The sequence below is a fragment of the Bos javanicus genome, chromosome 18, assembly GCF_032452875.1.
Source record: "Bos javanicus breed banteng chromosome 18, ARS-OSU_banteng_1.0, whole genome shotgun sequence".
NCBI lineage: Eukaryota > Metazoa > Chordata > Mammalia > Artiodactyla > Bovidae > Bos > Bos javanicus.
Genome location: NC_083885.1, coordinates 58,055,527 through 58,071,845, shown reverse-complemented (window position 1 = coordinate 58,071,845; position 16,319 = coordinate 58,055,527). Strand labels below are relative to the sequence as shown.

At 40.4% G+C, this 16,319-nt stretch overlaps 1 protein-coding gene across 3 annotated transcripts; it reads right to left on the bottom strand.

Annotated features, from left to right (window-relative positions):
- Window positions 1-82: 82 nt before the first annotated feature.
- On the bottom strand, window positions 83-12,238 carry LOC133229680 (zinc finger protein 432-like). 3 transcript variants are annotated; one of them, XM_061386353.1, is made up of 5 exons: window positions 11,696-12,238; window positions 8,849-9,022; window positions 7,011-7,137; window positions 4,947-5,092; window positions 83-4,301 (listed from the first exon to the last, which is right to left on the bottom strand). In XM_061386353.1, exons 4-5 carry the CDS (start codon window positions 4,981-4,983, stop codon window positions 2,581-2,583), a joined length of 1,758 nt encoding a protein of 585 aa, XP_061242337.1. In that variant the 5' UTR covers window positions 4,984-5,092; window positions 7,011-7,137; window positions 8,849-9,022; window positions 11,696-12,238; the 3' UTR covers window positions 83-2,580. The 3 variants fall into 3 exon arrangements, with proteins under 3 accessions (XP_061242337.1, XP_061242338.1, XP_061242339.1); XM_061386354.1 differs by having other exon boundaries at window positions 7,011-9,022; XM_061386355.1 differs by lacking the exon at window positions 8,849-9,022.
- Between the last annotated feature and the right edge of the window lie 4,081 nt (window positions 12,239-16,319).

Here is a 16,319-nt window from a genome sequence, read left to right as displayed (position 1 = left end):
AAGCAAGACTCATCATTTATAAACTGAGTTAAATATCCTTATTATATCAAAGAAAATAACTGGATAGAGACAAGAGAATAGATCTATTTCTTGGAAAACTAAGAATTTATTGCAAGCAGACCTGCCCAAAAAGAATTGATAAAGGAGACTGACAAAAAGAAAATAACAGAAGGAAACATGTGACATCAGGAATGAAGAAAAAGGAATGGAAAGGGTAAATAGGTCATCAAATATAATAGGCTAGTCTCCTTTCGAGTTTTTTAAAGTTACATTGGGTGGTTGAAAGCAGACATGACAACTTTACCTGATATGGTTCTCAATGTAGGTAGAAGTGTTGAGATATCATTCACTGTTAGGGAACTGTAAATTAAGGCCATCATTATCTACTACCACGTACGTGACAGGATGGCTGGAATCAAGTATGACAGTGCCAACTGCTAGAAAAGACATGGAACATCCAGGGTGTTCATACACTACTGGTGAGAATGTTAATTAGTACAGCCACTAAAGAAAAATTTGGCAGTTTCTTATAAAGTTAAACACAAATGTTAACATATGACAGCTGGGTATTTACTCCAAAGGAACAAATACTTACTTTCCCATAAAGTTGGGTCCATAAATGTTCATAGGGTTTTATTCAAAACAATGAAACACTGGAAAACAACCCAGACATCTGTCAATAGTAAATAGATAGTCATTGTACATCCATACAAAAGAATACTATTAACAAGTAAAACTATTTATACGCCAAAAAAATTGGATGGATCTTAACAGCAATTTGCTGAGTGAAACGAAACCTATCTCAAAGGCTACACACAGTATGATTCCATTTTAACAGCATTGTTGAAATAACCAAGTTGGAGTGATGGAATTTGACCAGTGGTCACCATGGTCAGGGTTGGGGGAAGAGTGTGACCACAGAGGGGTAACATGAGGATGTTTCTTTGTGTGGGCACAATTCTGCATCCCAATTGTGGTGGGGTTTACAGAAATCTTATGTATAAGATAAAATTTCTTAAAACTATATACTAAAAACAAAAATCTTCATAAAATTAGTGCATGCAAAAACCTACTAAAATCCAAATAAGATCCAGTTTACTTAACAACACTGCACCAATGTCATTTTTTGGGGTTTGATGATGTATTATGGTTATGTAAGATAACACCACTGAAGAAACTGAGTAAGGGTATGTGGGAACTTGCTATATTTTGTAATTACTTGGGAGTCTAAAACTATTTCAAAACGAATTTTAGAAAAATCATTTTTAAAGTCTTTGTAAACTACCTAATCCTACTTATAAACTTAGATAAATACATCGTTATGTTGGATTACATTTATGAATATATTCCTTTTTTACTTTGAAGTACATTGTAGACAGCTGAATTTAGAACCTAAGAAATGCAAGAGTGAAACATATAATAATACAAAGTGGGCACAGAACACTCCTGTATTGTATATAACAATACAAATTAGTGTCGAGACTAGCCCACTTTAAAATTATGGAATCATTGATATGGTTCAAGGTATTCTGCCCCAAAATGGACATCAGGTGTATAATAAATTTAGACATGTGATAGAAAGTTCAAGTATATGTCATTTTCATGAGGTTTCTTTCCTTCAAAATTCTGATATTTTGCTAAAGTTACTCCATATTTAGTGGGTCCATAACCATTTTATTTCTGTGTGAATTCATGAAAAGCAATGAGGCAGAATGTATCACTGAAATCCTGCCATATTCATTGCCATCTGAAAATTTTTCTCCAGCATGCATATCAGGCAACTTACTGAGGTTTTATTTCCAGGCAAAGGCTTTCCCACGATCATCATAATGTTACTATGTATGAGCTCATTGGTGATCTATTATGATCACAGATGAGATAGGGTTTTTTATTTCCATAGAAGGCTTTCCTAGCCTCTCCATTCATAGGATTTATCTTAGCATACACTTTTCATATAATTAGGACCTAAAAATGCTTCCTTGAGCTTTTTCTGCATTGAATGTATCAGAGCTTTTCCTACATGTTAATTTAGACATACAATGTTAGGTAACTGATCACTGAAGGCACTAGCACATTCTCTTCATTAAATTTCACCCCATGCAAATTTCATATTTCCTAAGGGTGAAATCTAGCAGCAGGCTAATCTACACTGACGATAGTCAAGTATGCTAGGAGCACACTTATGTTTAAAGAGTTCACTGAACTATCATCTTTTTTATCCTAAAAAATTCACTTGTATATAATGAGTTCAGAGTTTCTACAAAGAATTATATACTTTGACCTATATGTTTCTCATGTGTATTAACAAGGGTTGGCAAAAGATTACCCCCAATCACTGGATTCATAGTCTGTCTCTTTTATGAGTTCTTTGAGGTACAATGAGTGTTGAATTTGTGTTGAAGGCTTTCTCACATCAAATGCATACATACAGTTTATCTCCTGTGTAAATTTTCTGGTGGGTAATGAGACCAATACCAATGCTGAATAGGATTTTCCACAGTCAGTATATATAAAGGTTAGAAATCTCTGATGTTGGACAAACCTATTTTCTTCCTGTAGGTGTAATCATAGTCATCGCTTTTATGGTTTGTTTCCATTATGAGTTCTCTGATGTACAAGGAGATTCCTTTTTGAGGAGAAGCCTTTTCCACAATCACTGCATACAAAAGGTTTCTCTCCTGTATGAGTCCGCTGATGAACCACTAGACGGCTTTTCACAAAGAAGCCTTTGCCACATTCACTGCAGGCATAAGGTTTCTCTCCAGTATGAATCTGCTGATGTAAAATGAGCTCTGTTTCCATGACAAAACCTTTTCCACATTCACTGCATATATAGGACTTCTCTCCCATATGAATTTGTTGATGTACAATGAGATAGCGTTTCATGGTGAAACCTTTTCCACACTCACTGCATGTAAAGGGTTTCTCTCCAGTATGAGTTCGCTGATGTACCACAAGATTGCTCTTAAAGGCAAACTCTTTTCCACATTCATTGCATGTATAGGGTTTCTCTCCAGTGTGAGTTCGCTGATGTATCATTAGTGCACTGTTCACAACGAAGCCTTTCCCACATTCACTGCATCGGTAAGGTTTTTCACCAGTATGTGTTCGCTGATGCACGACCAGCCGACTCTTTAATGGGAAGCCTTTCCCACACTCACTGCAGATGTAGGGTTTCTCTCCAGTGTGAGTTCGTTGATGTACGGTAAGCATGCTCTTCAAGGTGAAGCCTTTTCCACATTCACTACATACATAGGATTTCTCTACTGTATGAGTCTTCTGATGTACAATCAGATTACCCTTCCTGGAAAAGCCTTTTTCACATTCATTGCACACATACGGCTTCTCTCCTGTATGAATTCGCTGATGTTCGGTCAGACGGCTCTTCATAATGAAACCTTTCCCACATTCATTGCATATGTAGGGTTTCTCTCCTGTATGATTCCGTTGGTGGATGATGACATAGTGCTTTGTGGTAAAGCCTTTCCCACATTCACTGCAGATGTATGGTTTCTCTCCGGTGTGAGTTCGCTGGTGTATAGTGAGCATGCTCTTTGCAGTGAAGCCTTTTCCACATTCACTACATACATAGGATTTCTCTCCAGTATGATTTCGCTGATGTAAGATGAGATTACGCTTCCCTGGGAAGCCTTTTCCACAGTCACTGCATACATAAGGTTTCTCTCCTGTGTGAGTTCGCTGGTGTTCAATCAGACGGCTCTTCGTGATGAAGACTTTTCCACAATCACTGCATATAAAAGATTTCTCTCTCTCATGAATTCTCTGATGTTCATTGAGCCTGGACTTCCGGGAGAATACTTTTGCACATAGATTGCATCCATAAGGTTTCTCTCCTGTATGAACTCTCTGATGATCAGTGAGCTGAGACTTCTTAACAAAGGCTTTCCCACATTCACTGCATATATGGGCTTTCTCTATGTTGTGAGTTATTTGGTGCTTAATGACTTGGGACTTAGTGCTGATGGGTTTTGCACTTACAGGGCATTTAACTGGAGAATGACATTTTTCATGTTTACCAAACAGAAATGATTTTCCATCTCCATTACATTTAGTAGAGTTTTTAATTTCATAGCTTTGGCTCTGAATGACTAAACTTGAATTTGACTTCAAAGTTTTTATATGGAACTCAAACATATCATGATTTTGCCTGAAACAGAAATAACTTTGGCTTTGAAGAACAGGATTTCCAAATGTATTATGTTCCTGGTATTGTTCAATACCTTTCAGCATTTTTTTATTTTCCCAGTCAACCTGCAGATGATTACCAATGTTGCCAGTTTCTAGGAAAGAAGAGAATAATGAATCCTTTTTATTCCTGTTTGGAATAAAATTGGTTAAAAAATTCCTTGGTGTTTTTTTAAAAATGGTACTTTAGTGGCAACCTTATAACAACAGTATGAAACAAACACTCCCTGTATAAATGTTCCTTATTTCTTACACATTGGTAAAACCAAAGTAATACAGGGACTTCCCTGGTGGGCCAGTGGTCAAGACTCTGTACTTCCACTGTAGGGCACATGGGTTTGATCCCACATGCCAAAATTAAAAAAAAAAAAAAAATTAAAGTGTGGCCAAAAATTTAAAAAAACAAACAAACAAAAAAAAAACACAAAGATTTCTTCTTGAGCTGAGGCCTGGAAGGTGGAATTCCACAGCCAGAGAAGTGAAACAGATTTGTGACAGGGTTCAAAGGAGTTATAAAATCCAAGGAAGGCAAAAACAAGGCAAACAAAAATCAAGATGTAAAATAAAATCAAGGATCAGATCTCAGAAGCAAAAACGGGTATATTTCCCTCTCAAGGCCTAAAAGTTCTTTTATGGGAAGAGCTATGCAGAGGCACAATTTCTGCATTTTCAGACACTCCCCAGCCTCTTCTCCCTGTCTAGCTCAGGACATCTGCAATTACCAACCATTTCTCACTCACCTGGCCAGGTATGACTGTGTATTTCATCTTCTGTCATCCATCGTTCTTCCCCTTGTTCCAACTTGAACAGCACATCTGATTTGCTGACTCGATACCCTGTTTATGGGAAATGATAGAAGACTTAGTCCCACTGAATTGGGCTGGGGCTGGTCAAGACAGGAGAATTTTACATTTGAGGGACTGGTTTTCACATCTGCCAAGCAGAGGCTTTGCACTCAGGAGAGACTCATGGGATGTTATGATATGATGATATCGCTTTGGTCTCCACCCATGGTTTCTGGCAGAGAGCTTCTGCAGCCCTCATAGGGACTTCCCTGGTGGTCCAGTGGCTAAGACTCCAAGCTCCCAATGCAGAGGGCCTGGGTTTGATCCATGGTCATGGAACTAGATCCCATATGCTGTAACTAAAGATCCCATATGCCACAACAGAGCTTGAAGATCCTTTTTGCCACAACTAAGACCTGGTGTGTGTACTAAGTCGCTTCAGTTGTGTCTGACTCTTTGTGACCCTACAGACTCTAACCCGCTAGGTTCTCTGTCCATGGGATTCTTCAGCATGAATACTGGAGTGGGTTGCCATGACCTTCTCCAGGGGATCTTCCTGACCCAGGGATCAAACCATAGTCTCCTGTATCTCCTACACTGGCAGGCGGGTTCTTTACCACTAGCGCCACCTGGGAAGACCTGGCACAGCCAAATAAATATTTTTAAAATTAAAATAAAAATGAAGCCCTTGTAATTTCCTATGTGAGAGGCATGGCAGAAACCTCTTTTGTTACAGCATTTGGTCAAATTCCAGTTGCTGGCACAAGAACTTCCAACACCCTTGGTCTCCAAGAGTGATGGGTGTCTTCTGTGTGCTGATAAGATGACTGGTGACTAGGGGCCCTAGGGAGTTTAAGAGTGGAGACTGGCTGCCAGAAAAACCAAGGCATGAACAGAAGGTTAGAAATTTCAGCTCCTCCTACCCCTGCCATGAGCTTCCCTGATAGCTCAGTTGGTAAAGAATCCACCTGCAATGCAGGAGACCCCCATTCGATTCCTGGGTCAGGAAGATCCGCTGGAGAAGCGATAGGCTAACCACTCCAGTATTCTGGCCTGGAAAATTCTGTGGACTGTATAGCCCATGAGGTTGCAAAGAGTCGGACATGACTGAGAGACTTTCACTTTCTTTCACTTTTCACCCCCGCCACACAGAAAGAGAGGACTGGAGACTGAGTTAACCACCCACAGCCAGTGACTTAAAAAAACATGCCTACACAATGAAATCAGCATAAAACCCCTTACACAACCAGGCTGGGGGAGCTTCTGGGTTGATGACCACATCAAGGTGACACACTTGGAGCACTCGTGGAAGGACCATGATCCCTCCCCCTTAACTCTGCCCCAGCATCTCTTCCATTTGGCTTTTCCTGAGTTTTATCCTTTATAATAAACTGGTAATGGTAAGTTAAGTGCTTTCCTGAGTTCTGTCAGCCATTCTAACAAACTGTCAAATGCTGAGGGGTGGAGAATGGGAATACTTGATATTTTTTTTTAATGTAATTTTTTTTTTTTTTTGGCCATGCCCCGTGGCATGTGGGACCTTAGTTTCCCAACCAGGGATCAAACTTGTGCTCCCTGCATTTGAAGTGCGAAGTCTCAACCACTGGACCACTAGGGAAGTCCCAAAGGCTCAGTTTATAGTCAAGTCAAACAGAAGTGTGGGTACCCTGGACACCTAATATGTTCAACTAACATCTGAAGTGAGCCTGTAAGCCTCTGGAGTATGATGCTGAATTTGGGTGGTTACTGTCAAAAGAGGATTGAATTGCGGGACACCCAGGCTGTACATGGAGAGTAGGAGAATTGGTTACTAGTATAGAAAAAACCCAGACATTTGGTGTCAGTCATGTTGGGCATAAAAACAGTTCATAGCACATTGTATATATCCTTTCAACAGGAGCTAGAAGAGGCAATAAGAATCTGCCATAGGGCACTGCAGTATTTCAAAGTTTAAGCAGCTGAGAAAATAAAAGCCACTGATTGGGGACCCTCTGAAGGACCCAAGGGAGCTGTCCTCACCCACGGACACCAGGTTGCTATAGTTCTCCAGCATCACATCCCGGTACAGGGTCTTCTGAGCAGGGGTCAGGAGCTGCCACTCTTCCCATGTGAAGTCCACAGCTACATCCTTGAATGACAAGATTTCCTGGAGTAATAGATTCCTGGTTTAATATGAGTGTTTCTCTTCAATTCATTCATAAAGAATATAAAGGAAGCTGTCCTGTTCATATTAAGTACGATTTTGACACCAATTTTCATGTTTTTTTTAAACACACCACCAAGCAACTGTCTAACACCAGCTGTGTGTCCTACCATTCAATTCTGACACAATCAACCTGAAGAGAGCACCATGTGGCATACGGTAAAGGCTCAGTCCCATGTCTAAAATATGACACAAAGGAACCTAGTTACAAAATAGAGACAGACTCACACAGAGAATAGACTTATGGTTGCCAAAGTGGGAGTTGGAGGAGAAATGGGTTGGGAGTTTGGGATTAGCAGATGCAAACTATTATATATATAGAATGGATAAATAAAGTTCTAATGTTCTGCGCAGAGAATATACTGTGACAAGCCATAACGGAAAATCGTATGAAAAAAGAATGTATATACATGTATAACAGAATCACTTTGGTATACAGCAGAAATTAACATAACATTGTAAATCAACTATACTTCAATTTAAAAAAGATTTTAAAGAAGATATCATGAGCAAAGCTGAAAGAAAAGTGACAAGCCAGGAAAATATTTTTTATAAACAAAGAGGACTTCCCCAGGAGTCCAGTGCTTAAGAATCCATGCTTCCACTGCAGGGAATGCATGTTCAATCTCTGGTCAAGGAAATAAGGTCCCACATGCCACGTTGCGAGGTTAAAATAAACGAGAAAGAATCAATATATAGTACATAGGAATGATTCATTAATCAGAAGAAAAAGATAATCTTGTTAATGTAAAAATGATAAGGACAGACATTTCTCAAGAGAAAAAATGCAGCTGATCAATTAATATACAAGACCGATTTTAACCTCATCTGTGATGAGGTAAATGCAAAATATGGCCCCCCAAAAAAATTGATTACTGAAAATCATACAATTTGATAATATCCTAGTATTAAGTGCTGTCAAAGACTAAAGGCATGGATGACCTCATACAGCCCTTACCACGTGGCAGGCACTCCTCTAAATGCTTTACATAGTTTAACACAGTTTTTTTGAGTATGACTATAGACAAATGGCTCAGTGGGTAAAGAATCTGTCTGCAATGCAGGAGACACAGGAGACGTGGGTTCAGTCCCTGGGTGGGGAAGATCCCCTGGAGGAGGAAATGGCAACCCACTCCAGTATTCTTGCCTAGAGAATTCCATGGACAGAGGAACTTGGCAGGTTAAAGCCCATGGAGTCACATAGAGTCAGACACAACTGAGTGACTAAAAACAGTACAGCACATAGACAAATGGAATTTTATACAGCTAATATTCACTGAACAATTGCAGTCATTATTCGTTTGGATGTTTAAATTATATCATCTTAGGGCAATAGGATGTTCTTTAAGAGTGTAATTTTTTGCACAAAACGTCCTAACAGATGTGTACACAGATATGTGCATGAACCCACATACATTTGTAAATAGACACACATCTGCAGGTGCGCACAGAGTCAGTGACAGATACACATGATGTTCTAACACTATAGTTTCATAGGAATCACATAAACACTACATTCTTAATCGCACTTTGCCATGGTGTTGGGGTTAGATTCAGTTTATTTCTCTCTACTGAACTGGATTTTTTTTTTTTTTTACAGGCTCTACAAATCCATTAAGGAATAAAGGAGAGAATAAAATAAGACATGAGTAACCTGCGCCTGGATCATATTCTCTGTTCTCTGAAAACAGTTGGCAATGCAGAGGTTCTGTCTCTTCTGGATATTCCTGTTAATTTCTAGTTAGATATCACAGTTGCCAGTGTCCCCATAAATAACAATATCTAGGTCCTTCTCTTTCTTTATTCATATCTTGTCTGTTGGTTAAACCTGTGGGTTGAAAAGCAAAATTACTTTTAGGATTATATTCCTACTTTCTGTGAGCTCACCTTAATACTACGGTCCCCAGTATTTCTGTCTCTCCATTTAATTTCCCAGAAAATTTCACACCTCCGGCCAGTGAAACCTAATTCCCTGAATATGTGGGAGTAGCATGAATTTGATGGGGGAAGTGGCCAAGGAGAATTAGGACATCACTACATTTCAGTGGCAGGTAATTTTCAGCACAGTTATACAGACAAAGCCATCTGGGGATTGAGAAACTGTAAAATTCTTCCTTTAAATTTTGTTGCCCTGACATCTCTTTAAAAAGTCTTCATATCCCTTGTTTAAATACATTTTCAACACAAGGACCAATGAGCAAATCAGAAAAAGAATATGAGCTATACAATCTTGAGAAAGAAGAATGGAACTGGAGGAATCAACCTGCCTGACTTCAGGCTATACTACAAAGCTACAGTCATCAAGGCAGTATGGTACTGGCACAAGACAGAAACATAGATCAATGAAACAATATAGAAAGCCCAGAGATGAATCCACGCACCTATGGACACCTTACCTTTGACAAAGGAGGCAAGAATATACAATGGAGAAAAGACAATCTCTTTAACAAGTGGTGCTGGGAAACCTGGTCAACCACTTGTAAAAGAATGAAACTAGGACAATTTCTAACACCATACACAAAAATAAACTCAAAATGGATTAAAGATCTAAATGTAAGGCCAGAAACTATAAAACTCCTAGAGGAAAACATAGGCAAAACACTCTCTGACATAAATCACAGCAGGATCCTCTATGACCCACTTTCCAGAGTAATGGAAATAAAAGCAAAAATAAACAAATGGGACCTAATTAAACTTAAAAGCTTTTGCACAACAAAGGAAACTATAAGCAAGGTGAAAAGACAGACTTCAGAATGGAAGAAAATAAAAGCCAATGAAGCAACTGACAAAGAATTAATCTCAAAAATATACAAGCAGCACCTGCAGCTCAATTCCAGAAAAATAAATGACCCAATCAAAAAATAGGCCAAAGAACTAAATAGACATTTCTCCAAAGAAGACATACAGATGGCTAACAAACACTTGAAAACATGCTCAACATCACTCATTATCAGAGAAATGCAAATCAAAACCACAATGAAGTACCATCTCACACTGGTCAGAATGGCTGTCAAAAAGTCTACAAACAATAAATGCTGGAGAGGGTGTGGAGAAAAAAGAACCCTCTTACACTGTTGGTGGGAATGCAAACTAGTATAGCCACTATGGAGAACAGTGCGCAGATTCCTTAAAAAACTGGAAGCAGAACTGCCATACGACCCAGCAATCCCACTGCTGGGCATACACACTGGGGAAACTGGAATCGAAAGAGACACGTGTACCCCAATGTTCATAGCAGGACTGTTTACAATAGGCAGGACATGGAAGCAACCTAGATGTCCATCAGCAGACGAAGGGATAAGAAAGTTGTGGATACTCAGCTATTAAAAAAAAATGCATTTGAATCAGTTCTAGTGAGGTGGATGAAACTGGAGCTTATTATACAGAGCAAAGTAAGAAAGAAAAACACCAATACAGTATACTAACACATATATATGGAATTTAGAAAGATGGTAATGATGACCCTATATGCGAGACAGCAAAAGAGACACAGATGTAAAGAACAGACTTTTGGACTCTGTGGGAGAAGGTGAGTGTGGGACGATTTGGGAGAATAGCATTGAAACATGTATATTATCATATGTGAAATAGATCACCAGTCAAGGTTCGATACATGAGATAGGGTGCTCAGGGCTGGTGCACTGGGAGGACCCTGAGGGAAGGGATGGGGAGGGAGGTGGGAGTGAGGATCAGGATGGGGAACACATATACACCCATGGCTAATTCATGTGAATGCATGGCAAAAACCACCACAGTATTGTAAAGTAATTAGCCTCCAATTAAAATCAAAAATAAAAAAACCCCACAAAACTCAAAAAAAAAAAAAAGAATATGAGCTATAAATACAAATATAAAAACAATTCAAAAATATAAATACTGGGGAAATGAATAAGGGAGTCAACTTGCAGGAAGAAGAATAAAGACAAAATTTAAAGGGACTAGAAAACTGGTGGGTCCAGGGACTTGGACCTGAAGTTTTCGGGGAATGTTAAGTTCATTAGCCAAAGTCTGAGCTAAACACACGAACCTACCAGGGTTCCGGAGCCTCCAAGCCTTCTGCGTCACGCATTTCTGCACGAAAGACAGTGACCATTACCCACCTCACCCCCCACCCGACTAACACCAAACCAGGTCAGATACACACGTATACTGACCTCCCTTAATGGTTCCTCGGCTTTGAGCTCCAAATTATTCAAAAACCCGAACAAGACGCCGCGTTCACTGACAATCCCCACCGCACTAGTTGTCAACCGCCAAGATGCTAAACCCTGACCTCAGGACTCTCGGTAGTTGATCTGTTCAGACTTTTCGGTGACCACCAGAGCCCATGACTGAACCCAAAGACACTCCGATCACGGACGTTCAGTACACGCTCCCCTCAAAAACAAAATCAAACCGCCACCCCCCCTCGTGCTACCTTCACGGGCAGGAAGGAGCCACAACACACCTAAAGGCCGACAGCCCGCCCCCGTCCCCGCCTTTTACAGACACACAAACCCACCTGGTTCTCTCCTGAACCTGCAGCTACCTCTTCAGGGCCTAAGTTTCTTCCCTAAGCTTCTTTTACTTCTGGTCCCCTCGCCCAGCCCCCTCTACGGACACCAACCGTCAAGGGTCAACGGCGTTTTTACCGCGTTTCTATGGTGAACGATAGGGCGTTTCCGGCATTTCCTTATGAGCTCATATATACGCGCCACCACTGCCGCCTCGGCCCCCTGGGGGCCGCCATCTTTGCGCATCTGTCGTATAGACGGCATACGGGTCTGCTGAGAAACCACGGCCGAAATTCTATTTCCTGGCCCAAGGAAAATGGGGCGATTTTAAGAGGTTTGAGCTCATACAAAGCAATCATGACGTGAGGGTAAATTCGTTTGAATGGACAGGGCCCGCTTTCTAAGGTCGGAGCCCATCAAGACCAGAAGGGTGCGGGCATACATTCTAAGCGGCTGTTAATGGCTGTGGCGTCTCAGCTCTGTGGGAAATTAAAATTACTTCCGAACATCTGGATCACTGGTTTAACCCCGAAAAGATCTAGAGACCGTAAGAAAACTTACGCGTGCTTGGAAAAAAAAAATGGAGGCGCTCTGTAGCCATTAGGCAGGAGCACCGTGGAAGCAGCCATCTTAGAAGTTCTGTGTCCGTACTCAAAGCAAGTGCTTCGTGCGGGGCGGGGTTAGGCGTGGAATTGTCAGGTTAAGTGTTTGAGGAAAACCGAGGTTTGGGAAACTGATTAGTATAGCGATCACAATGTGAGCAGAAACAGTGGACGTTGTGAGCCACTTCTCAAGTGTGCTAATTACACGGCCGAAATACAAAACTTGCATATCCTAGGCAGCACAGGACAGTCTTCTGTCACTATACATTAGTCTGCATTCTTTTCGTAAAATTAGTCCTGTAGGTTCTGGCTTCTTTCACATAGCATAATTGTTTTGAAATTCATCATTACTAAAGTATCAATAGTTCGTTCCTTTTTGTTGCTTTAGTATTCATTGTTGGATACTCACTGGATAATCATTTACCAATGGGTGGACCTTTGAATTGGTTCGTTTTTTTGGATACTGCAAATAGAACTATGAATATCCGTGTACAACAATGACCTCAAAGAACTGGTTTTCCCAGTTCCGTGCATCTTCATCGCCTCCCCAAGAAGTCTTTGCCAGTCATTTACAGGGATACTACCCAGTTTATGCCCTGCTCCAGCTCATATTTCTCCCATCACCCCAGCCCTAAGCTCGAAGACTCACTCACCCTGAGGAAACAGATCTTGAGAACACAGGCTGTGGCACAAACCCCAGGTTCACCTGTTGGCTTCAATATGTTTAACCCTATAGCCAATGCCATAAACAATTCTCAGAAAGTGACTTGATAGTCATGTAACCAAAGGTCATAGCAAGAAGTTAGTTCTATTTTCCAATATTCCCTAAAATGACAATAATTTGTAAGAGGGGCTCAGGATTACTGAAAGCTGTTCTACTCAAAATGAGGGTTCATAACAGCTAAAGTAGACACAGATTAACATCAGCCAAGGGAACAGACTGGAAGGGCCGAGTCTGGGGAAGTTCCAAATGGAGCTTCCAGCTCCCTTTCCAACAATGGAATCATGGGCAGTGTGACTTTATTCCCCCTTATTTTTTAATTGAAGTATAGCTGATTTACAATGTTGTGTTAGTTTCAGATGCACAGAAAAGTGAGTCAGTTTTACATGGTGTTAGTCGCTGAGTAGTGTCTGACTCTTTGCAACACTGGACTCCAGCCAGCTAGGCTCCTGTGTCCATGGGATTCTCCAGGCAGGAATACTGGAGTGGGTTGCCATTCCCTTCTCCAGATCTTCTCAACCCAAGGATCGAACCCAGGTCTCCAGAATTGCAGGCAGATTCTTTACCATCTGAGCCACCAGGGAAGCCAGAGTTTGACATATACATAATAAATCCCTTTAATTTAAAAAATATTAACTTTTAAAAATTGAAGTATAGTCTATTTATGTTGTGTTAGTTTCAGATATATAGCAAAACAATTCAATTATTCATATATATTGGGCTTCCCACATGGTGCTAGTGGTAGAGAACCCACCTGCCAATGCAGGAGACTTAAGAGACGCAGGTTCGGGAAGATCTGGAGGAGGGCATAGCAACCTACTCCAGTATTCTTGCCTAGAGAATCCCATGGATAGAAGAGCCTGACAGTCTATAGTCCATAGAGTCAGAAAGCATCAGACATGACTCAAGTGACTTAGCATGCACATATGTGAATATATATTATTTTTCAGATTCTTTTCCTTAATAGGTTACTACAAAATATTTAGTATAGTTCTCTGTCCTATACTATAGGCTCTTGGTTATGTTTTTCATTTGGCCACACCTTCAGGCTTGCAGAATAGTAGTTCCCCAACCAAGGATAGAATCTGTGTCCCCTGCAGTAGAAGGGCAGAGTCCTAACCATGGGACTGCCAGAGAATTCCCATGGTTATCTATTTTATATATAATAGTGAGGGTTACTTTCCTGACATAAATGTGTGACAGCAGGCAGGCAGGGGGTATCACCAACCAGGAGCTCCCCTGAACCCCAATGTCCAGTCTTTATCTGGGGCTGGATCCCAGCAGGCTGGAAGGAAACCCACAGGCCTGATTTTAGTTTCCAGTCCCTGCAGAGGTCCACTGACACCATGGGATCTATAGCTTCCACCCTAAATCAGTGTGGGTGTGGTTTTTCCTTTTTCCTTTGCCGATTTTAGTGTCTATTCTTTCTATAATACATGTAACCTGGAGGATAACAAGTTTTCTGAGTTCTATCAGTCTTTCTAGCAGATTATCAGACATGAGGGTGGTCTTGGGGACCCCCCAACACAATAGTGAAAGTCACTCAGTTGTGTCCGACTCTTTGTGACCCCACAGACTGTAGCCTGCCAGGCTCCTCTGTCCATGGAATTCTCCAGGCAAGAATACTGAAATGGGTAGCCATTACCTTTTCCAGAGGATCATCCCAACCCAGGGATTGAACCCAGGTCTCCCACGTTTCAGGTGGATTCTTTACCAGCTGAGCTACCAGGGAAGCCCCCCAACACAATATGGAAGGTCCTTTTTTGACAAACATGTATATATCATTACACATATTATTAAACATATACATATGTATGTTGCCTTTCCTTTAAAAAATATATACTTGACTCATGGCTACATTTTAAAGATAGGAAATTCAAATGATGACATATATATATTTAAATGAATAATTATTAACTCAATTTCTAGCCCCTCTCCCATCCCCATAGTATATGAGGATAAAGTAGAAAGTTCCAAGCTTCTAATCATGGTTTGGTCTTTCTGGTGACCAGTCGCACTTAAGAGATAGGCAGAAGCCCACCCAGAGTCACTTTATGAGAGCATATGTTCCTATCACCTAGGAAATTCCAAGGGATTTAACAGTTCTGTGTAAGATGTTCCTATCACTCCCATCACTCAGGAAATTCCAAGGGTTTCATGACCTTTGTGTCAGGAACCAAGAGCAGTGACCAAATACATTCATCATTATGTCACACTAAGACGTTAGGATTAAATATCTCACTATTCCTTCTCTGATCTGCCCATCTTATATTCTGACAGGAACCTCTATTCAAAAAGGTTTCTTGCAATAATTCTGACCCTGAGAATCGCTTTCCAATAGGTCCTTTCCTTCAGCGACAAAATAACTTTGGTTAGTTCCTGAGGTCATTAAATTTTCAAATCTACATATAATTCATTTCCTATTTTGCTATGAACTGGGGACTATACCATTATGTATAAACTAACAATTTATAATCTAGGTGGAACAATGTGAACATTTTTAAAAAAGTATCCATACCCTTTTCTATGTAAAATTAAGTGAATTATTTCCCCTTTCTCTTCTAATATGTCCCTTTGAGAGGGTAACAGGCAGGAAGGCCAGGTATCTCCAAAGGGAGGAAATAGGCTGCAAGTGTCAGAATTTTTTCTCTCTCCCTTAAGCAGCAGGTGTCAGATTTTTTTCCTTCTCTATACAAAAATAAAAGGTTTCTCATAAAATTCTGTGTTGCCATGATGATACCTGTTTCCACCTGAACTGAACTTTTCTCAAACTTTGAGCTAACCAATGCATTTTCCTTATGAAAATGTTTTACTTAAGCTATGTTAATGAAACTATGTATTTGCTTTGGAATTTGCCTTTCTTCAAAATGGTTCTACCCAACTTTTTCTTTTCTCAAACCTTGGGCTTATAATAGCTCAACAAACCAGTATTCATATCAATTGTTTTATGGCTGGGGGATGACACACCTCATTCCATCCTATCTCAAAAAAATGTATACTGTGGGAGAGGGGCCTGGTGAAACTCCCTCAGTCTTGAGCTGTCTCTCTTATCTGATTAATAGCTTTCTAACAGACATAAAACAGCTTGCGAAAAACTAGCAAGGGGGCACTCCTTCTGCCCCCTTCTGATGTCAATATCAGAAGCTTTGTCTATCACTTTTATACTTTAATAAAACTTTGTCACACAAAGCTATGAGTGATCAAGCCTCGTCACTGGCCCCGGATTGAATTCCTCTCCTCCAGAGGTCAAGAATCCTGTCATCTTTCACGCAACAACCTTTCACCTTGAACAGAAAATTATCAGAAATA